At 40.4% G+C, this 23424-nt stretch overlaps 3 protein-coding genes across 7 annotated transcripts in view; 2 read left to right on the top strand and 1 right to left on the bottom strand.

The window, feature by feature from the left end:
- TRIM23 (tripartite motif containing 23) overlaps positions 1–15609 on the bottom strand; it is a 29242-nt gene extending 13633 nt beyond the window's left edge. Inside the window, exons 1-4 of one of the 2 annotated variants that reach the window (XM_049795370.1) lie at positions 15434–15609; positions 14182–14344; positions 1607–1728; positions 443–721 (exon numbers count right to left, since the gene is read on the bottom strand). In XM_049795370.1, coding sequence (XP_049651327.1) covers positions 443–721; positions 1607–1728; positions 14182–14344; positions 15434–15535 — 666 coding nt within the window. In that variant the 5' untranslated portion in view covers positions 15536–15609. The remainder of the gene's footprint in view (positions 1–442; positions 722–1606; positions 1729–14181; positions 14345–15433) is intronic. The other variant, XM_049795371.1, reaches the window with a different exon arrangement.
- Positions 15610–15992: 383 nt separating this feature from the next.
- The window catches only part of TRAPPC13 (trafficking protein particle complex subunit 13), a 32151-nt gene continuing 24719 nt past the window's right edge, over positions 15993–23424 (top strand). For all 4 annotated transcript variants that reach the window (XM_049795387.1, XM_049795386.1, XM_049795385.1 and 1 more), the window contains exons 1-2: positions 15993–16118; positions 22676–22744. In XM_049795387.1, the coding sequence (XP_049651344.1) occupies positions 16073–16118; positions 22676–22744 (115 nt within the window). In that variant the 5' untranslated portion in view covers positions 15993–16072. The remainder of the gene's footprint in view (positions 16119–22675; positions 22745–23424) is intronic.
- On the top strand, positions 16017–19711 carry SHLD3 (shieldin complex subunit 3). The gene is made up of 2 exons (XM_049795397.1): positions 16017–16118; positions 18355–19711. The coding sequence occupies exon 2, from the start codon at positions 18490–18492 to the stop codon at positions 19237–19239; it is 750 nt and encodes a 249-aa protein (XP_049651354.1). The 5' UTR covers positions 16017–16118; positions 18355–18489; the 3' UTR covers positions 19240–19711.

The following is a 23424-nucleotide window of genomic DNA, read 5'->3' as shown; positions in this document are numbered from 1 at the left end:
ACAGATTATGCTGAGACCAAGATAGGCATCTAGCAATTACACAAGTAAACATACAAATTTGCCATTTTCCATAATCAATTCTAAAAAAAGAAGGGCGCTTAAGACTGCACCAGCTTGGGTGAACCTAGTGTTTGCATGATGAAAACAACTTTCAGAACTGGTGAGTCAATGCTGTGAGAAGTTCAGAAAAGCATCAGATAAAGGGACTGTCCATCTTAATATATAAATAACTTATTGTGGTCTTAGAAATAATGTGGCGTTTCCTTGTAATTTTACTATGGCAGTCATCTGAAATAAAGGGAAAACAAAAGTACAGTATGAAGTTACTTCTGTAAAGACACGTCAAGAATCTACCATCTTTTCTTGATAATCTTTTATACTTTAATTGGATAATTATGCAAGCCACCCCATGGCATGACTAGAAACAGATTATTAGCAGTACCTTATGACCTTGATGCTTCCCATATTCTTTGCAGACACAACACATAAGAGGACTCCCCTGACAGCCCTCTTCTAAACAAACAAACTCAATAGCATGAACTTGGTGTTGGGAGCACATGGTCTTCTCATGAGGCTTATCAGCAAGAGGTACACGCCTGTGTTTTGCTAGTGTCTTTGTAGAATGGGTAAGCTGGGAACAGTCTGCACACAGGTGAGTGGCACAAACAGTGCAATATACAGATGCAATGTGGGCTTCATCTTCATCACAACGAATGATACTCTAACCAAAAAAAAAAAAAAAAGACAAAACTGAAGTTGTTAACATTTAATGCCAATAACTGCGGAAAATCAGAAACCCTGTCACCCCTATAAGACTGAAAACAGACTTTATTTAAAAGTTACACACTAATAAATATTTGGCCAACTTTGAAAACTTGATTTTAAGTTCTCAATAAATTTAAAAAAAATAAAAGTCAGTTTCCTTTACAGTCAATTCCAATCAATTATTCTAGAAGAGTTGAGTGATTTTAAAAATCCAAACCTCAGTGGAAGTTGTAACGGTTTGGAGGACAAAATTATTCAGGCTCCAGTCATTTCCTCCAAAGCAGTCATTACAGAACAAAGAATTACAAAGTTACATACAATCAAAATACCAATGGACAAATAAGCACTTAGGACAGTTATCTATTCCTAGAAGAGCACTGCATGATACTTTTTTCATACCAGTTGTTAACACTGAAATTATTAAAGCAGCTAGTTTTGATAATGAAGTACTATCACATGACATAGTGATATCAAAAGGCAACTACTGAAGAAGAAGAGTTTAACTCTTTAGGAAGAGTTTCTAAGAAGTTTTAGAAAACTGTCCTTAAATCACTGGAAAATATCCAAATAAGTAACTTTTTCTAAAAATCTTAAAAGCCCCAAAAAGGAGAAAAAGGTATGCCTACTCAGCAATACCATTTCATTTTCTGCTTTAGTTAGTACAGATCAGCAAACAATTATGAAGCAATTAATTGAAACCTTAATACTAGATACTGAAATAAAACAACAGCATTATTAGTGAAATTAGATTTGGCAAAAAAATTATTTTCATTTTTTTTTCTATCTAGAGATAACTTTAATCAAATGTAACAAACTTTTTGCTTTTTTTAAAACTCAGTACCTCTCCGGATAGATCAATGGCTTCTTCTGCTGTCCCACACTGCCCAGCAGGTCCATTCTGCAACCGTTCCAAGAGTTCCAACAAAGCAAAATTCTTTTTCAAACCCCAGACACCAGAATCTCCTATTTTTGAGAAACATTTAAATGAAGGGGAAGAGAAGAAGAAAAACCTCAAGCAAATACCATCATGAGAATTTCCACAAACCATAGCTGAGATTCTGACAAATATCAACAGCACATTAACTACAGTGATACTAACTAGAGTGAGATACAATTACCACTTTTTCTGTGTAAGCTCACGCTACCTTTCCATCCTCTTCCTTCATTTCATCATGGAACTACTTAATATTTATGCAGATTTTCCCTACTTAAAAGACACCAAGATTGTTAAAAGTTTACAAAAACTTAGTAAAAACACTTGTAAAATAATCCGCAATAGCTAACAACTAAAGACTACAAGGAACACACAAACTCTAATGTGTATCATAAAAATTAGTATTTTGCATATATACATACCGTGAACATTTCTACTGTACTAACAGAAGCTGTGAAGAATTCACAGTGACAAACCTCATATTCCCTGAATCACAAGATGCAACACCTGTTGCAGATCTCAGTCCAGTAAAAACCTGAACAAGAGTTAAAACAATATTCAGAAAGACCCACTAGAGTGAAGCAGAAGCCCACGTCTATTCCCATGTCATACTCATTTTGTAGAGGTTAACGTAAAGCAACGTGATGAGAAGCAAAACCAGAATTGCATCCCAATGGCTGCTGCTAAATGCTACCCACACAGACAATGTAGCACGAGAACCCTACTGATTGCTTCTCCAAGAAAGTATCCCTTGACTTTTTTCAGCATCATTGTCATAAATTTAAAGACATTTTCTCTGTTGCAAGGTAAAGGTGCCTCAAGAGAGGAAGCATCACCTTCGAGCGCTGGATCATTACTTTTTAGTCATTACAGAATCACAGAATGGTTGAGGTTGGAAGGGACCTCTGGACATCACCTTGCCCAGTGACCCTGCTCAAGCAGGGTCACCTAGAGCTGGTTGGCCAGGACCGTGCCCAGGCAGCTTTTGAAGATCTCCAAGGAGGGAGATTCCACCACCTCTCTGGGCAAGCTGTGCCAGAGCTTGGTCATCCTCACAGTAAAAATCGTTTCCTTATGTGTAGACAGAACTTCCTGTGTTTCAGTTTGTACACATTGCCTCTAGTTCTGTCACTAATACACTGAAAAAAGCCTGGCTCCGTCTCCTTTACACCCTCCCTTCAGTTATTTGTAAAATCTTTCTCAGCCTTTCCTCATATGAAAGATGCTCCAGTCCCTTCATTGTCTTACTGGCCATTTGCTCCAGCAGCTCCACATGTCTCTTGTACTGAGCAGCCCAAAATTGGACACAGTATTCCACATGTAGTCTCATCAGTGCTGAGGACAGGGGAAGGTTCACCATCTTGAACTTGCTGGCAACAGTCCTCCTAATGTCGTCCAGGATACCATTAGCCTCCTTTGCCACAACAGCACACCAGGTAACGCAGGACCCCCAGGTCCTTTTCTGCAAAGCTGCCCTCCAGTTGGCTAGTTTCTCTTCTCTCATTTTCTTCTCAAATGAGAAAATTAGAATCATAGAGTATCTCAAGTTGCAAGTGACCCAAGGATCATCGAGTCCAACTCCCTGCTCCTTGCAGGACTGCCTAACACTAAACCATATGACTAAGAGCACCATCCAGATGCTGACTGAACCCTGATAGGTTTGGTGCCATGACCACTTCCCTGGGGAGCTGTCCCAGTGACCAACCACCCTCTCAGTGAAGAACCTTTCCCTAAAGTCCAGTCTGAACTTCCCCTGACACAGCTTCATTCCATCTCCTTGTGTCCTATTGCTCGTCACCAGAGAGAGGAGATCAGCACCTCTCCCTCTGCTGCCCGCCATGAGGAAGCTGTAGGCTGCGATGGGGTCACCCCTCAGCCTTCTCTTCTTCAAGATGAACAAGACAAGTGACCACAGCTACTCCTCCCAAGTCTCACCCCTGAGACTTTTCACCATCTTGGTCACCCTCCTCTAGACACGCTCTTAACAGTTTGATGTCCTTCTTATACTGAGGCACCCAAAACTGCACACAGTACTTGAGGTGGGGCCACACCAGTGCAGTGTAGAGTGGGACAATCACCTCCCTTGACCAGCTAGCTGTGCTGTGCTTGATGCACCCCAGGTCACGGTTGGCCCTTTTGGCTGCCACAGCACACTGGTGACTCATGTTCAACTTGCCATCAACCCAAACCCCCACATCTCTTTCTGCAGGGCTGCTCTCCAGCCTCTCATCCCCCAGTTTGTACCCATAACCAGGATTATCCCAGAATTAAACCTCTCCGCTTTGTCTACATCTGATCACAACAAGCAACGGACCAATGTTATCTCTGATCCTCCTTATGCTGTTAACTTATTTTAAAACCCCTTTTTACTGTCCTTCCCAGTGCTGGCCAGCTTGAACTCTAATCAAGCTTTGGCCACATGAATTTTCTCCCTACAGTGGTAAATAGCATCTCTGTAGTCCTTCTGTGTCATCTGTTCTTGCTTTCAACATCCACACACCTTCCTTTTCTGCCTAAGTTCTAGAAGAAGATACCTGCTCAGCCAAGCTGGCCTTCCATCCTGCTTGCTTGACTTCCAACACTTTGGAATTGCTTGCTCCTGCGCTCTTAAGAGACAGCTCTTAAAAAGTGGTTTACATCTAATGCAGAAAGCACCTAGCACATAGCAGAAACCTCTCAGCCGAGTTGTTACGTACAAAAGAAAAAAAACGTATTTTAGTAGTATGCTATTAGACATTCCTCAAATGGGATGTTTGCCTTTTTCAGGGACTGAGTACACAGAATCTAAGGTTCTCCTCAATATAGAGCATCTAGAAAATTGTATTTGATTAAGTGCAATAGGCTGAATACCATTGCTGAATCACAACTACATGCTTTTGGAAATCAGCAATGACCAATTACAGATGGCCAATCTGAAAATAGAGAGGTGTTTTCAATGGAGTTTAGTGTTGAATTCACTATGAATTTCCAGAACAAGTGTCACTTCCACTTGTAGGTTTGTGTTTCTTTTCTTCTTCAAAACTGGGAGCAGATCAACTTTTGAAGTTGTTTACTGCCCAAACTAAACCTTTATTACTGCACAGTTTAGAATCACTAATTGACACTAACAAGGCTGTTCATATATAGTATCAGTACATGCCAATCCAGGTAGAGGGTTTAATTACTTGCTAAAAATTCCTAATTTGGAAGGGACAAGTAAGGAAATGTATGTGCTCTTCTTCCAGCCTCAATGCTATGATGAGCTCTTCTGCTGTTGTCACAGGGATTTCATTACAATCAGTTTGCCAAAATTGGTAGAACACAGATATATAAACCAATCCTCATTAAAACCTTGAAAGATCCTGTTTTCCTAACAAATAACAGAGTTAGCCCAGGAGTGTCTATGATCTTGGAACATTATTTTTACCAGTTCTTGAAATAATATATCTGAGAACAAAGACAAGCTCAAGAAATTATTTATTACATCCAACATTACTGCTGAATACTAACAGAGCACTTCTTTGGTGCACTGAAAGGAAGGCAAGTTGTGGATGTTAGTTTCGTCACATAACATTGCCCTTATCTCTTTGTCAGATGTTTACATAAGTGTACAGAAGCTACTAACTTCAGGAAAAGAAATGGGGGGCATTGCTACCTTTGAGTAGAATGATGGAACACACAACATTACTTGTGGTATCCAGGGTAGTGACAGATGTACATTTATGTAGCTAAGAAGGTGCCTGGAAATGCTACCTTCTATTTAAACAGAATCTGTAGGACCTGAAATTGACTCCTCTATTTTATGATGGAACTTCTGAACTGTGTTTGTAAAACAAGAAAAGGTTGCTGCAGTTATTTTTTAGAGTGCAAGACACCACTATCTGGACAAAACTACATATGCATGCTGCTTTTGTAATTCAGATATTTGTTTCATACTTCATGCAAACATACCCGTCTAAGAATGGGCCAAACTTTTAATAAACCTCTGCTATTCACTGTAAAAAAATAATACATACTACATTTCTTTATTACATTCAAGTAACTGCTTTATTCGATTTACACTTTGCTTCAAGCATGATCTGGAAAACACAACTTTAGAAAACAATGCCAGATCTGGAAATAAGTTGAGCTGCCTCTCATAATCCAGATGCAAAGACTAGCAGAACAACAACTGGAGCCTGAGGCTGGTTTCAGATGATGCCTAAGAACTCTTGACATTTTCAGTCCACATATCTGGTGTCTGACAGAAGTCTGCATCTGACATGAACTCATAGAAACTGTATCCCATGTGTTTTCCCAAAGAGAAAGCCCAGGCTACTTGAGTTGTCTGGTTCTCCTGAGTGTAATTTCATAACTCCTAAACTATGCTGCCCTGTGATTGTCTGGTAGGTGTACGCCCTCTGCATCCTTCTGGAATTCAGATGTCATCCCACTGATCCTATACAGACATTAAGACTTCTTCCTTCAATACTGAGATCTATCAAACACTCCATAGATTTTGACATATCATTAGAGTGAAAGTGCTGTTTCAAATGAACAGACACCAACTACTATTAGCAGCAGGCAGTTATGAGAACCAGCAAAACAAAGTACCCATCCCAAATACTCATGTTTCACTGCTCCTCAGCTTGGTACACATAGTCAGAGAATAATCAGCATTTTCATGGTTCGAAGAATATGGATCTTCAGCTCCCACAGGAGTCTGGATTTGCAGCACACAGAGATTATATACTGCTATAAAGGCTCTTTGTAGAACTACACAAACACTCTTCAAATACACTCACTGCCTAAAAGGCAATGCTTTTAAGAGCTAGGTATGTTACAATACTGTTTGTAACGAAGTGTACACAAAAGCAAAAAAACCCCAATCAAATAACAAATGGATCTGCAAGTTCTCATGTCTTCGGCTTGTTAAGAATTATTCCCTGTACTGGTTTTGGCTGGGATTTACTTAATTTTCTTCATAGTAGCTGATATGGGACTATATTTTGGACTTGTGACCGAAACAGTGATGATATCACACTTGTATTTTAGCTATCGCTGAGCAGTGCTTACACAGAGTCAAGGCCCTTTTCTGTTTCTCATGCTGCCGCGCCAGCGAGGTGGCTGGGGTTGCATGAGAAGTTGGGAAGGGACACAGCAGGGACAGCTGACCCCAACTGACCACAGGGATATTCCATACCATATAAGATCATGCTCAGAAACAAAAGCTGGCAGGAAGAAGGAGGAAGCGGGGGGTGACATTCAGATTTATGGCATCTGTCTTCCCAAGTAACCACCACAGATGATGGAGCCCTGCTTTCCTGGAAATGGCTAAACACCTGCCTGCCAGTGGGAAGTAGTGAATGAATCCCTTATTCTGCTTTGCTTGTGTGCACAGATTTTGTTTTACCTATTAAACTGTCTTTATCTCAACCCACTTTTGCCTTTGCAATTCTCTCCCGTCCCACTGCGCAAGAGTGAATGAATGGTTGGTGGGGCTAAGCTGCCCACCGGGGTTAAAATACAACATTCTCTTTTACTTCAAGAACTACGAAACAAGAAAAATAAGACTGGCTTTCAACCTTAAGACTTCAAAACTTGCTTGAAATACATGCAAGTGCTTTTTACTACCTGACAATATTTTTCCCGCAGTACTGTTTCAAAGAGCAGACCCGCATTACACAGCTAGGCACAATTACGTGGAAGACATATGCTCACATGTCGACTGTTTTCCCATCAAGGGGAGCAGAACACGTAGTTTCATGAGGTGCACACAACATCTGGCCAAAGTGAGGGCAACAATGCTATGGTACCTCTGAAGAGGGATGTGAACAGGAACCAACATATCCACGCTGTATACCTTATTGCTTTGTGCAGCTTCCAATTTTGCTACGTGAAACTTTCTTTCCTAGGCATTTCCTCCCACAGTTTAAAACATCAACCATAATATTCTCAGTGGCCAAACTCAAAACAGAAGTTATGTGCCTCACAGATAAAAGGCAGAGTTCAAAGAACAGATAAATGGATGAATACTGTTTTCCTACAGCTCTAAATGGGAGCATATATAAGCTATTCTCCTCTCCAACACCCTCAGCTGGTACAAAGAAACCATTGACTATCTTTAAAAAAAATGCTTACCAGTAAAAGACCATTCATTTTAGCACATCTGCTCTTTCTGCAAATGGGCCTATCAAAGTACTGGTTAGTAACTTTGAAGTTAGATATAAAGAAAGGGCACGTCAGTGGTCTCTTCAGTTATCAGTTCCACAGTGGAAGCCTTCTCTGGTACAGAAAGCATTACCAACACCCTAAGCTCAGTGCACCCCACAAAATAAATTGCAAACAAAAAAAGAAGTGTTTTAACTTTTGTTTGCCACAGATCTTGAAGGAGTTTACAGAAGTTAAGTTCTGTGACTCCAGAATTACAGTTAGCACCAGCACAGTCATCTGCCTTGATATATTCTGAGTTCAGAGCTTAGTTATTTTTTAGATCTAGCACTCCTAGCAGGATCATAGTGTTTTTCATAACACAGAGAAAGGAAGAGTCACATCCCATTACAAGCTTAAGAAATACAGCGTGCAATATCCACTTTTAGAATCTAAATTATATCAAACCAGTTTGTAAACAGTCTGGATTTGCTGACACTATATCTAGACAGATTTTTACACACTAACTCCCAGAAAGCAAAGCACAGGAAAGTGGCTAGATGGTTCTCTTCTACAGTGTTTAGAACAGTTGCTACTGTCCCGTAGCAAACTGGCTGTGCATAACCTTCAATTACTACAGTATATAAAATACTCACATTAACAACACACCAATGTAATGACTGCTGATACTAATGTGGACCTCATATCTCCAGATTAAGCCACTAATCCAGATATCCATTAACAGCAGACTGTATATGGATGTACATGCACCAAAAGGATAAACCTACTTATGAAATAGATTATAGCAAATTAGCCTTCAAGCAAACATTGTCTTAGCCTTTAAGCAAACATTGGATAAGGCTCAGAGAGAAACAAGCTGTTCAGAGAGAAACAAGCTGTTCAGTCAGAGTTTCTTACAAAAGTATTTTCTTTCACAGGTTTAGATATGTTTATTAAGAAAAACAAACAAACAAACAAAACCCCCAAAAAACCCAAACTAACCCAATCAAACTAAGTAGTCACCTCAGATTACATTCTCGTAACTGATTTTAACCAGCTTGGTTCTGTCCCAAGTCTAGCAGGGAGAGAAAGCCAAGCCAGAAAAGTCAAAGCAGAACTAATTTACTGTTATGTAACCAACAGAAAAGATACAACTGTAGCTGTTGTGTGTTTATTAAAATAAACTGTGTTTATTTTGTAGTTCATAACTTAAAGCTGTCAGGAGAAACGAAGTTACACTGCTTTTACAGTCCTCCTTTATTTTTTTATTATACCTCCTGAGATTTGCTAATACATGTTAGACATTCTCAGTGCACTCTTGGACACAAATAGAAAAAACAGGCAAAGCTTACATATCAACTATTAATCTACTAAAACATAATTTATAACCAGTAAGCACCCTATAAAACATGCATTATCATACAGAAAGCCATGTCTCATTTCACTGGTATCTACTATACAGTTTACGTATTTGACAAAAAGGCACTTTGCTTCTTTTCACACTAAACATAGAATTACTACATACTCAACATACACATTTTCAACACATCTGATCAAATGCTTATTTTATATTTAAAAAAAATAAAAGATGAGTCGTTTAAATACGTCTATTTAAGCTCTCGGACTTTAGCTCACATTCTGCTTTGGTCACAAATGTAAAAGAGTCTAGTGATCTCATCCTTCTGCCTACAAGGGATGTTTGTGCCCATTACAAAACCACTACACAATCTGACCGTCTCTTCTCAGAAGAATAAAACATGAATAGCAGGAAGTGTGTCAGCCAAGAATGAGATAGTGACAGAGTGAAGATACTAAGACTGACGCCAGCCAACAATACTAATGCCATTTTCAAAAGCAAGAACCTTGTCTGCAGAAGGATGATAAATAATACAAGGAATAAAGGAGCAACTTTTGTCTAAATGTCGGAACAAAGCCAAGAGAGTATTATGTTATAGCTACATTTTCTTGCATAATGTTTTGAAGTTCTATCTTAGCACTCAAACACTAGCAAAAGAATATAGACATGTAAACAATACCAATGGGATGGATTCCACAAAGGATATCAACACCTGCATACATCAGTTCAACAAGTTCTAATGACAGAGAATAGTTTCAGCCCTGTAACGTGATGATGCTAGGGAGAGTTCACCTAAGCCATAAACCGTTAAGGGCTTTCTTAGCAGAACTGCACAGTTCAAAAGCCAGAGCCTCCAAAGCTGTTACACAAGGACATCCTTCCCAACCATTCCCTGGTCCATGTATTAAAAAAAACCAAAAACAACCCACTAATCCAATGCAGGAAGAAGAGAGAAAGCAGTTTGCAAGAAATTATTCACCTCTTCTCCCAAATCAAGGTATTTGAAGGGAAAAGGCTTTAAGGGGAGTCTCTTCTTCTATGAAGACCATTTTATACATTTTTCCCTAAATACATTGCTTGAGTTAACATAATCTCCAGAACATATGGCTTCAAAATTTTGAAAATTGAAAAAGCTTTTCCATTACATCTTTTTGGTTAAAGAATGTTAATCCAGTTGAAGATAACCACTAGACAGCTCACATACCTTTAATATGTACATACCCATTTAAAATTCTCCACTAGAAGATTCATCATTGGCAACTTCATTAAAGAACTCTCACTCCCTTCCCCTCAGCCAAATCAATGTTTAGTCTACTTGCAAAGTAATACGGTTTGGGCAGGCTTTAGTGTTACCAGTTCATTACTAAATATTTTCTCTCATAGAAAGATTTTAGGAACAATTAGAATATTTTGCTAAGCATGTAAAAAACTTATTGTCATTTTTCACTTGCAGACTCCATATTTCCAGAAGTCCTGATTGACAAAGTACTTCTAAACCTGCCTTCCCATACAGTTATACATATAGAGAAGAGACAGACCAGTAAATTTAAACCAAGTGTCCACTTCAGAAGGGAAGAAGTACAGCTGTATCTATACATATATAGATCCCTGACTATTTCTTTCAAAAAGTTCCCAAGATTCCTTGGGAATATAGGATTAAGTGATTTATAAAGAGCAATGGAAAACAAGCAAGTCTACCTGCTGAACTGTATAGGTTAAATGACCAACTAAAAGCATCCGTAAAATCCACAGTTACTGACCAAGGATCTTTACTCAGCATAGGTAGCTTTACACTCTGATTGTACAGCTTTTCTTTCAACAAACCTTTCTTTTGGCAGTGACCCTATAACCTATATTTAGATGCTAAAGAGTTTCCTGAGACTAATCCATTAAGCAGCAGAATAGCAATTGCAGAAATGGGTGAAAATGGAGCTTGCTTTCTCACGTGCCCTCAAATGGAAGGAAGGATGAGAAATTCACTGGGCCCAGAGTTGCTATGCCTCCCCCCCAGCACCACTCATGCGCTCTCAGAAGGAAACAGCATCTACAAGCGCAGCACATTTAACCAACAGCAGTAACTACGAGGTGATTAGAGCAAAACAAATGCACAGACACCTCAAAGAGGTGTCATTACGAGCTGCTCTCCAAACACTCCATTTTTACATGCTGGAAGCAGTAAGATTTCTTAAGACAGTTCTTATGGACCTGGTAAGACTAAAAGCAGCTATGACCCTCTTCTGCCCCAAATCACCAGGTAGAGCATTTTTATTCACACAAGTCTTTTTACTTTCAAGCTGTTTTGCTAAAACTTTCTACCTGTTGGTTTTTTAAGCAACTGCTGGTCACAGCATATCATCCTTCTTTCTAGTAATAGAGAGTAGGATGCAAGTCTACTATCCTAGACGCAAAAGCTGAAGCTTTTCTTCCCTCTTCCTATCTGTAAGAGCCTTACAAGTTTAATAACGTTTCACTGTGTGTGTTTCATCAGAAGCTCCTCAGCATTACGTAAGATGAAAAAACTTTAAATGTTTTAATAAAGCTTCATTTTTGTTAAACCTGAAAGCCCCCCAAAATTATGAGAGAATACTTTCAGATGCCTGGGAAAAAAACACACAATAAAAAATAAGAAGTGACAAGTTCCCTATCATCATGGTTTAACCCCAGCCAACAATTAAGCATTACGCAGCTGCTCACTCACTGGCCCCACACCCCTGCCCCCGCAGTGAGATGGGAGAGAGAATTGGGGGGAAAAAAAGTAAAAACTCATGGGTTGAGAAAAGAACAGTTTAATAGAACAGAAAGGAAGAAACTAATAGTGATAATAATAATAAAGTGACAATAATAATAATAATAGGATTAGAATATACAAGACAAGTGATGCACAGTGCAGTTGCTCACCAGTCACCAAATGATTCCCAGTTAGTTCCCAAGCAGCAATCCCCCCAGTTTATATACTGAGCATGACTTCATATGGTCTGGAATATCCCTTTGGTCAGTTGGGGTCAGCTGTCCCAGATGTGTCCCCTTCCCAACTTCTTGTGCACCCCCAGCCTCCTCGCTGGTGGGGTGGGGTGAGAAGCAGAAAAGGCCTCGACTCTGTGTAAGCACTGCTTAGCAGTAACTAAAACATCTCTGTGTTACCAACCCTGTTTCCAGCACAAATCCAAAACATAGCCCCATACTAGCTACTGTAAAGAAAATTAACTCTATCCCAGCTAAAACCAGCACTCCTATCATAACAAAAATGCTACTTTTACTCTACAAGATACAAGCAGTGGTCTCAGACAGAAATACTTCACAACAGCAGGAGTGTGTCTTGTGCTATTCTTTCCCTTAAAAGCATACCTTAAGAAATGTTGTGCAGCTGTACAGTCATAGATAAGAAGTAAAACAAATTGTGACTCTTTTAACCACATCTTCTACATTGGCAATCATTCATGACACTCATAATTAGTACTTCCCTCCCCCCCAAAAACAAACCCCTCTTTCATATGAGACTGGAATTTCTTTTCCTGACTCCAATTTCCGTGAAAGCATCCCACAGAATGCCTCAGTAGTCCTCTCAGTTTGGTCTACATTCTAGCAAATTCTCCTCCTGCAAAGTAAATTCTTATTCAAGCAAATTTGATATTTAAACATTTCTTTCAGGTATTACCAGATTAGAGGTCTCCTTCTCTGAGGATTCCCCTCCTTCCAACAGCTTCCCCCCGCCCCCCATGCTATTCAGAACTGCTGGAGCCAGTTCTATTAAGTTCTTCTCGGTACAAATTCTTCTGATAACTCATCTCCTCCGTAACCCTATGTTAAATAGGCAAGTGCTGTTCTGAGGGAATTATAAGCAAGTGTCATCTTTTGCCTAAAATAAATTTCCACTGTTGGATAAAAGGTCTATCTTATCCTTTCAAATACTGCCTGCAGACACTCCTACAGTAAGGGAATTCCTATTGATAGCCTGCCACTGTCAGTTATTGCATATACAGAATTACTTTACATTGTAAAAAACATGTTTGTTATCACTGACACTTCCCTCTATATCACTTCATCGTGAATCCACATAAATCTGTTTGTAAAAGAAACTACCTATTTAACTGCATGGTTTATTTAGTGTTCAGGACAACAGGAAACAAATACCCATGCAGGAACCCTTAGACACCAATTTAAAATAGAGTAGTCCCTTTGTAAATATAGGTGTTCAAAAAGACTTTAAGGTATAATGCTTGCAAGCCCAGGTTCAAGAAGCTAAAATCTTGACCTTCTTTTTCTAAGTGTCGTGGTTTAACCCCAGCCAGCAACTAAGCACCACGCAGCTGCTCACTCACTCCCCCCCATCCAGTGGGATGGGGGAGAAAATCGGGAAAAAAAGAAGTAAAACTCGTGGGTTGAGATAAGAACGGTCTAATAGAACAGAAAAGAAGAAACTAATAATGCTAATAATAACACTAATAAAATGACAACAGTAGTAATAAAAGGATTGGAATGTACAAATGATGCACAGGGCAATTGCTCACCACCCGCTGAATGACACCCAGCTAGTCCCCGAGCGGCGATTCCCTGTCCCCACTTCCCAGTTCCTATACTGGATGGGACGTCACATGGTACGGAATATACCGTTGGCCAATTTGGGTCAGGTGCCCTGGTTGTGTCCTGTGCCAACTTCTTGCGCCGTGGCTGGGCATGAGAAGCTGAAAAATCCTTGACTATAGTCTAAACAATACTGAGCAACAACTGAAAACATCAGTGTTATCAACATTCTTCGCATACTGAACTCAAAACATAGCACTGTACCAGCTACTAGGAAGACAGTTAACTCTATCCCAGCTGAAACCAGGACACTAAGACACCTATTTTACTAGTGCTTAACAATGCTATGAGCTTCTCTGAATGAAAAGGAACACTGCACATTCACAACTCAGAAATATTATCACTAAGTGGAGAATTAAGAATCTATTACCTAGCATTATCTTCTAGATATCCTTGGCTGACAGGTTTTAAGAACTTCAGACTTATATTTTCTTACCTAGTTCAGTAACTTGTCGATCAAAAGGACAACGAACTGCTCTGCCATGAAGGGGAAGCCGGGTAAGACAGTCATGGCAGACAGTATGGCCACACAAAAGCAGCCGGGGAACTTTGTCACCTTGCAAAGAAAATACATCTTCACAGACACCACACTCAAGAACCTGTAATTTAAAGAGACTATATTTGGGTTTGAGTTGATAAAAAAAAGCAAAACTTCATACAGTAACCCATGTGACGCAGTTTATTTTACAGAAGTTCCTGCAATCATAGCAGATAGGCTGAGTCATTAACTTTGCTTTGTACATACAAATAATGATCATACAAATTATATTTAAAAAATAAATAAATAGACACGAACAGAACATTTTAACTCTTCAGCATCCCACCTGATCACCACTAGTTCTTGCCCACTTCATTTAATGCACTGCCACATGAAAAGCCCGCTGGTCAAGCAGCACAACTAAGTACGCAGAAACGTCCTTGCAGGAAAAGGAAATGGAGGGCAAGACCCTGCCAAAGCAGACTATCAGCCGGCGGAGAAAGTTTCCATTCATAGCTGACGCACATAATAGTGTCAGTCATACCAAGGTAGCCATTTACGAAGCTACAAACGCAGCACCGATGTAGCAGGAACAAACAGTAGGGGACCAGAACACCTTAAACCGCCAATAAAAAGCGAAATTGATCGTCATTTAGGACAAAAAAAAAAAAAACAACCCACAACAAAACCCAACCAAAAAAAAAAACGCCAACCAAAAAAAAAAACGCCAACCAAAAAAAAAACCGCCAACCAAAAAAAAAACCGCCAACCAAAAAAAAAACCGCCAACCAAAAAAAAAAACGCCAACCAAAAAAAAAAACCCCAAACCAACACCCAACAATCCGTAAGACAATAGCGTCAGCTAACCACCTCAGGCAGCCCAGGCGTTACGACTTGTCCGAGACGGCTCCCCGCTGTGAGGCAGTCACCAACCGCCCTCCGCCTCACACAGAGGCCTCCCGCCTCGCAACCCGCTCCGAGGCACCGCGCAGCAGACCGGCTCAGCGCGGACGAGGCGAGCAAAGGGCTTCCGAAGCGCCCCGCCGCCTCAGGGGACGTCTCCCGTCCCGGAGCCCCCCTCGCTCCCGCGCTACCCCTATCCCTCAGACGGGGCAGCGACGGCGCAACCCCCGGCCGCCACAGCCTAGCCTGCCCTGCCGCAGAAGGCGGCCGAGCCGGGCGGCGCGAAGGGCCGAGCAGCCCGTCCCACCTTCACTGCAGCGCCAGCTGGGCCGCGGCCGCTCCCACCGGACCCCCGACTGCCGTCCAGCCCGGCGCCAGCCCCGACCTTGTTTACACCCAGGGCCGCCATCTTGGGGAGGGCGGAGTAGAGCAGCCAGCGGCAGGAAGAAGGAGGAGGAGGAGGAGGAGGTAGTGGCCGCCGCCACCCCCCCGCCTCCGCCGATAAGCGCATGCGCTCCCCGGCGGCAGCACCGGGCCGGTCTGCGCCCGCCTCCTTTGACGCGCACCAGAGAACTACGGTTCCCATGGTGGCGCACGGCCCGGCGGCGCCCTGTGGCTTCTGGCGGACTACATATCCTAGAGTGCAAAGGAGGAGGGGGTGACTCCCCCCCCCCCCAACGACCACGGGACACTCGTCCGCCCCGTCCGCCAGCGGGGGGGCGAGCGGGCGGCAGTGCGCTCTGGGGGCTGTAGTTTCGCCCGCCGTGCTGGTGCCGTGCCCTGACGGTGACGAGTTGCATCCTGGGAGAGCCGTTTCCGGGTTCGGCGGTATTTACCGCGGCCGGGCTCTACGCCCGGGCTTACCTCGTCTCTCCTGACCGAGCCTTCTCCGCCCCCGGCAGCGTTTTGGCTCGTCTGCCCTCCCGCAGGGGTGAAGGCTGGCGCCATGGACGTTAACCAGCCCAAGCAGGAGCACTTGCTGGCTCTGAAAGGTACCGACAGGGCGGCCCGCTGGTGTCCGCCCGCCCTCCCGGGCCGTTCGTGCCGCGGCAGCAGTGCGCTCCGCCGGGTCTGCTCCCTGGGGCCGGCCTGAGGAGCGAGGCGAGGCGGGCCGGGCCCGGGGTAGAGGCGGGGCGCTGCGGCCGGGCCGGGCGTCGCGGTCGGGGTGTGGGGAGGGAGCGCCGCGGGCTCCCGGTTGCGCCGCGGTCGTGAAACAGCGTGTCCGTTCCGGAGGCTCGGCCGTTACTTCCCTCCGCTTCAGAAGAAGGCCGAGTAGCGAGCGGCCGGCGGCGGGGCGCCCGGCGGGGGTGCCCGAGGGCCAGAAGAGGGTGGGCGGGGGACGGGGGACGGGGACGGAGCGCCCGGCACGACCCACGGGGCTGATCGATGCGTTTGCGTTTTGCAGAAGGCTTTCAGCAGTTAGGAGCGAATATTGCTTTTAAATTTGCTTTCCGGTTCCCTGCCTGGCTGTTGTTTGGGTCTTTTGCCCCTTTAACCTCATGCTTAATGCGCAGCTGCTGCGCTTACGTCCTTGGTTCAGGAATCGCCAATAGCGAAAATAAAAACGTGTGTGTCTCTCGCATACCGTGCAGAATTAATACGGAAATCGAGAGAGCCCCGTAAAGAATTTGATTGTTTCTGCTGGCAGTTGGGTACCAGTAAGTCAGCAGTTGAAACACTGAAAAGCCTGAATCTACTTTCACCTTATTTCAGTCAACAGACACAATATTTACTTTCCTTTTTTTCTAACCGTGCTTGTTTATAAAATAAATGCTGCTAGTTAAGTAGGAGTAATAAATAGTTGGTTAAAATCTCAATTCTGCAAGCAATTCTGAATCAGTGAGGCTGCTCAGATGGATTAAGTAGTGCAGGTGTGTAGGTTATTTCAGAGCCCATCTTCTGCCTGTTTAGTACTTTTACAGCACTCCTCAAGAGAGTTTTTAATGGGTCTGCATGTCACTGTAAAATCTGTTAACCATAATTCAAGGATCAACGAGCCCCTTTTCATATAAGCGTACACACACGCAAAATAAAGCCAAAAACCCTGAGAACATGAAATATCATCAGCTGACATTACAAATACATTTTGATAGTAATTAATTCAAAGCAAAAAGCGTTATGATGGATCATTTTGCTTTTGTAAGAAACCAGTATAATCCTCGGGCTTATGTCAAATTTGGTGCAGTGTCCAGGCTGTAGATTTTGCAAAAGAAGTGAGAAAGGTATCAGGGTTTGTTCGCATTGTGACTATTTTAAACAAAATCTTGACAGTGTAATGATTAATCTAGATTTTATTGATTTTAATATCATTGTATATTGCTGATCTCTGGCAGGAAGCCTGAAATGATTACAAACTTGGTAGGTGGGGAAAAACAGGAAAGGAAGAGAGTACATGTTATGTTATGTTTCATAGTGGTGTTTGCAGTTTTCCTACACACACATTCCCCCTTCCCCCTCTGCATTTAATATAATTTTTGTATGAAAGAAGGCAGCAATATATGAAAATGTATGAAAGTATAAAGTCTTTAAGGACTTAATGAGTCTTTTAGTTATTCTAAAAGCCTAAAAAATTACGGAATTAGCAGGTCCTTCAACTAAGGACTGAACGGGTGGCTGCATGTGTTGCTCAGAAGCTCTGAGACTAAAACTAAATGTGTAGTTCTGATATGAAATGGAAGCAGACAGCTTTAATTTGCCTATATCACTTCCCTTTTGACCTGTGACTTTAAAAACTGCTATATTGGTTGGTACTATTTCAGGAAGGGTTTTGGTAACACACATGTTTTCTAGCTGCTTTATATGCCCTGCCTTAAAATGTTGAAGTGTAGGAGGAAAACACTTTAAAAAAAAAAAAAAAAATTGTCTGGTAAATTTGAGAAAATAGGAAGTAGTAATTTTGTCTTTTAATATGCATTACAGCAGTATAGCAAGAAACAACAGTACATCAAGAATAATGACGGATGGCAAGTATGAGGTGGTTAACAGTAAAAGAATGCTCTTGGGAGGGGCAGTATTGAGTAAACTGTGTGCATGTGGATAATATTTAGGGTACCGAGGTTATGCTGGTAATGATGAAATACGGTTGCTAATGTTCAGCCTGGATAAAGTAGAATGTTCTAATATGTATCTCGCTTATTTTTTACTACATGTTGTTTTTCTGTAAAATATCCTAGCAATGTTTTTCTTAATATGGTAGTATCTTATTTTTTTATAATACTTCTGCTTTAGGTCCTGTTTTCCACTGATCTTTGCAGCACGGGGCAAGGAAATTCTTGTAAATAAGGTGTTTCAGTCTCGATTTGAGAATCCTAATCAAGAGACTGTTCCTTTTCTTAAGACTAACTGGATTCCTACTGTACAAGCATGGAAGTGGTCTTGCATTATCGACCACATCAGAGAGATCTAATAAAACTGCAGAAATTCGCAGAAGCAGCAGTGAAGGAGTTTCCCATTCGTCAGTTACCACGATTTACACCCTGGTTTCCGAATGATTTATACAGACTTCCCCTCAAACCAAAAAAGCTGCCACCTGTTATTTCTTGTGAGGAAGCAGAAGAATTAAAACAACTTTCTACACCTTCAGAATATGTTACAGGATCTCCTGATTATGACTGCACAAAAAATCTCCTTGAGTTTCAGTCTAATGTGAAACATGGGCAGACTTTAATCCAAGCTCAAACTGTTCAAACACCAATTAACTTGGAGAATCAAGGAGACCTACCACCTAATGGAAAGCAAAAATTGAAAAGGTCTTGGAGTGTCTCTCTCCCTAACCCTAAGCTTAAAGAAAAGATTCTTCCTTTATCTCAAGAACTGCAAAATAATTTGGAAAGACTAAAACTGCATGCATTTTATAGAGCAAAATGGACAATTGAACAGTCTATTTGTAATAATCAGAATTTGGAGGACGTCTGGATAAAACTGAATAGACTCATCAAGCAGAATGAATTGCCATCTTGCAATGCTACTATACAAAGATCTGTGGGACAGATATGGATTTTCTGTGATATATTATACTGTGAATATGTTAGAAATATTCTTAGGGAAAAGCTAAGCCTTACTGATAAAATGAATTTGCTTGTACATAAATTTGGAATTATATTTAGTTTATAACTGTGAGATAGAGTTTCAGTATAAACTTGCTGTCTGAAGTACTAGAGTTTTTAAGCAGCTTAGAATATGTAAACAACTGATGAATACTGAGCAGAGAACGACTTAATAGTACTTTGCTACAGTTCTTTAACTGTAATAAATGTATTTATTTAACTTTGTTTTGCTAGGAGATTTATAAATGGTTCTATTAAGATTAAGTTTCTGTTTGGCTTAGTACTGCATTTTGTAGCTTTTCTCTACCTCGGTGGTCTAAAGGGAAAAAAAATCAAAATAAAAATTCCAGACTATTATGCCAAGCTATGTCGGAAAATAAAACGTGTGCTTTCAATCAGGCAACGTACATCCTTACTGTGCGTCTTTGAATTTAAGAGAAGGAAAAAATATTTTTAAGTGAGTTGTTATAATTGCTATAAGGATGTGTAACTATTTTTGACACTGAGGCTTTCAAGATCTGATTATTTTGTGAAAGTGTGGGGGGGGTGGGGGGTGGAGGGAAGAGCGCGGTTTAATGAAAGCATAGCCCTCGCATGAAATACAGACTTACTTTCTATTGCGTGTATATGCTGTCTTAGTAATGTTATCCATATTTTCCTAGAAATACTCATGAAAGTTTCAGTGGAAGTTGTGCACGAAAAATAATGAACAATGTAGCATTTGCTGGTTTATGACTTTGGTAATAATAATATCTGTAAACCTCTATTTGTTGTGATTATGGAAAGTAAAGGTCTCTGAGGACTTAAGTGCATTTTATGGTGATAAAAAGCTAAGTTCAGCATGACTTTTTGTCACCTGAAAGAATAAAGTGTTTCGAGGTAATGTTTCAAGGACATGACAAAGTCATTGTCCCTGCTCAATTCAGTGTTTGGAGGGTCAGTAGAGTGGTTCAACTGGGATCAGCATGACTGCAAAGGAATGTATTTCTAGGCACCACCGCTAACTCCAGATAATTTTGCTGTAGGTGGAGGCCAAGGTCTATGGCGTCTAGAAAAGGGGGAAAATAAGTGAATGTTATTTGTAGATTGTTAGATTATCATTAACACTGATCAAATAAAGTGCACGTAAGTATAATAGAGATCCCTCTGCGTAAAAACTAAGTAAAATCCCCTTGGAGTTTTACTTACATTTTTCTTTTGCATCTTTATATTGGAATAATTATATTTTATTATAGGCATTACATATCTTTTTGTAGTTTAAAATTGAGGATATTGCTCAGTTTGGATTAGTGGCATTTATTTCTAAACTTTGGCTTAATGTTAAGGGGGTCTTATATTGACATTTGGGATGTTTGTGACATTTAATATTAACACGTAGCAAAACTGATGTATAATGCTGTCTAGAGTAACTGAGGATCATTATTAGTTTTAAACCTTATAAGGCCAAGTTATTTCACTGGAAATTATTTTTCTGAGCTTAACATAATAGTAATAAAGTTTCTTTGTGTGTCAGCACTTTTAAAGATATAATGGAGTAGAATGCAGCGAGATTTGAGTTTTATTTAATGTTGTATTTTTTGTCTAGGATCTTAGAATAAAAGAGATGAGGGGTTGTCCTGCAAAGAAACAGTATTTTCTAATATTGAGTAGTCCTATTAAATAATCTACATATCATAATTTGTTTCTGACTTAGTTCCATGATCTATTTATTTATTTATTGTCTTAAATATGACTAAACTTGATCTGTAACTATTCCTTCAGAAACAGTCAGCAAGTACTAGTTTATGTGGGCTTACTGTAGATTTGAATAAAATTAGGTAACCACCAGTAATATAGTCCCACTATATTTAATATAGCAACAAAAGAGCTAAACAAACACCTTACTAAACAGAAGAAGAGATTGGTGTTGCTGTTCAGTGGTAGCTGTCAGCTTTCTGTTTCTTTAGGTTGGCTTGTATGTGCATAATTATACATATGCTGCTAGCTGTGAGCATCTCAGCTGGATAACTGCCATGCAGCAAAAAGGGAATGCCACATTTGATTTCTCTACAGAATTATTCAGTCTTGGGTAGCACCAATGTACAAGCTGAAATCCAGACTTTAATTTTGAAATATTCCAGAAATGCTTAGTTCATATGCATGTATAACTTAGTATTTATTTTCTTCATTTTCAGTGTTGAATCTGGTTTTCCATTTACCCTGTTTCATATATTATAGGGCTTTTTATTTCCCTCATGGTTCTACGCCTTCATATTTTTCAACTTTTCACCATAACAAAGAGAATGTATTACTTTTTTTACGTGAAAACTGAGATTTGTTTGTGTTGATACTAACTTGCATAGGTCTGCTGTATTGTAGTGTAAGTTCTTGTGAACCAATACAGCCCACTGCACCCAAACGTATATGAAATATTTGAGTATTTTACACAACTGTAAATAGTGAATGCTGACCAGACATGTAAGATGTGTTTTTATCTTTATTGTACTTCTGTACAGTGTGTCAGTGCAAGGATGTTGATTAACTTGTTGCAGTCAAGAGAAATCCTTTCACTTTTTATTTTTCAGTTTTCAGAAATTAGATGGGTTTATGTTTGTTAAGTTTCAAAGAAAAACAAATCAGTGATTTTTACATATTCTGTCCAACACCTAAGGTTACAAACGCTCAACTTAGCTTCTTATGAAAGCATTCACATGAAACAATATGCAAGATTAGGGCCATTGGCTTATATGAATAGGGAGCAATTTTTTTTAAGAAGCAACATCTTAAATCTGTAATACAAATAAAAATCATGTAATTCTGAGTATTCTGAGTTAAAATAGCCTTTGAAAATACCACTTTCTTTCTTTAATAGCAAGATCTCAATGATGTTGATTTTGTCAGTATCAATAAAACAGTTTTTTTCTAAGTGCGTTCCTGACGTTTTTATGATGGTTCTGCTGGTTTGAGTTTAAAGTTCGTGACTAAAAGAAAAAGCAGTTATATAAATAATGTAGGCTTTTAGACTTGTAACTCTATCTTGCATATGTTTGGGAGATTAGGGTGTAAATGCAATTCCTTATAGCCTGGAGTTGGACTGAAAGGGTCTGTACGGGTCATCATGTCCTGTTCTAGAGCAACCAGGATCACAGAGCAGGCATTTAGCCTAGAAGAGTCCACAAAAAAATCAAACTTTTCCTGAAGGCCAGAAAGCTCTTAACCCTGTAACAGCTATAAGACCGTTAGCATGTAAGATTGACAGCAGTAGATGTTAGTGCACTAAGGGAATAAAGCAAGAGGGAGCAATGGCGTCACCAGTGCTCTTGGATCTCAAGTAGCAGAAAAATTTTTATATTCAAAAAGGCCAGGTGATCCATAAAGGTATAACCCTTTTTCAGGCTAAGATTTGGTGGTTGTGGGTTTTTTTTGGTGAAAGGAGAGCAAGATAAAATTGTACTTCTAAAAAAAAAATAAATTAAAAAAATACTTGTTTCATTGACCTATGGTTTATTTTCTGATTTTTGCAGTGATGAGGCTAACCAAACCTACTTTGTTCACTAATGTTCTGGTGACTTGTGAAGAAAGAGATTTGCCAGGTATGTTGTTTTCTACTGACTGATTATTATGTGCGTATTAACAGGTTTAAGCAATGTGAGCACCTGAGACTTAGATGTCAGAGAAGTCTTACAACCTCCCATAGATGGTAATCTGAAGCAGCAATATATTTTGTTTGGTAACGTCTACAGGAAAGTACAAAGGTGTACTCTACAACTCTTGACCTACAGCTTTGAAATCTTGGTGATGATATTGCAAGCATGTGACCTCAGTGTCTGAGCAATTAACACACAAGGTGAACGGCAGTTGTGAGAGAGAAATGTGTAATTGTAAAAAGTTTGGTGTTACTGTCGTCTTTATCTGGAGAAAATGCCCTGGTAATTAGAACCAACACATTAATGTTCTGGGGAAAATTATTTTGCAAGAATCACTGCTTTTGGTTTGTGTTACGCTTGGGGTACAGTCATAAATTGGAAATGCTTGGGTTGTCCCCCAGTAATAATAATAGTCTATAAGTCAATTATAAGAAAGAGGCAAAGGAAAGTACTCAAGGAGACAGGATCGTGTGCAAATAGAAAACAAGCAAGGAAGAAAGTAAGTGGGGTTTATGAGCTCTCTTATGTAACGTGCTTTACTCAGCCAGAATTTCTCTTAAAGTTTAATGTTAATTTGAGCAATGCCTTTGGGATTGTATACTGAATGGTTTATTGGACACAAGTGC

The sequence above is a fragment of the Accipiter gentilis genome, chromosome Z, assembly GCF_929443795.1.
Source record: "Accipiter gentilis chromosome Z, bAccGen1.1, whole genome shotgun sequence".
In the NCBI taxonomy this organism is placed as follows: domain Eukaryota; kingdom Metazoa; phylum Chordata; class Aves; order Accipitriformes; family Accipitridae; genus Astur; species Astur gentilis.
Note: the sequence above shows the minus strand (reverse complement) of the source record. Positions and strands in the feature narration are given on the sequence as shown.

What these genes read in the sequence shown, in the direction of transcription:
- SHLD3 (XM_049795397.1), top strand. Translation starts at nt 18,490, where the DNA reads ATGGAAGTGGTCTTGCATTATCGACCACATCAGAGAGATCTAATAAAA.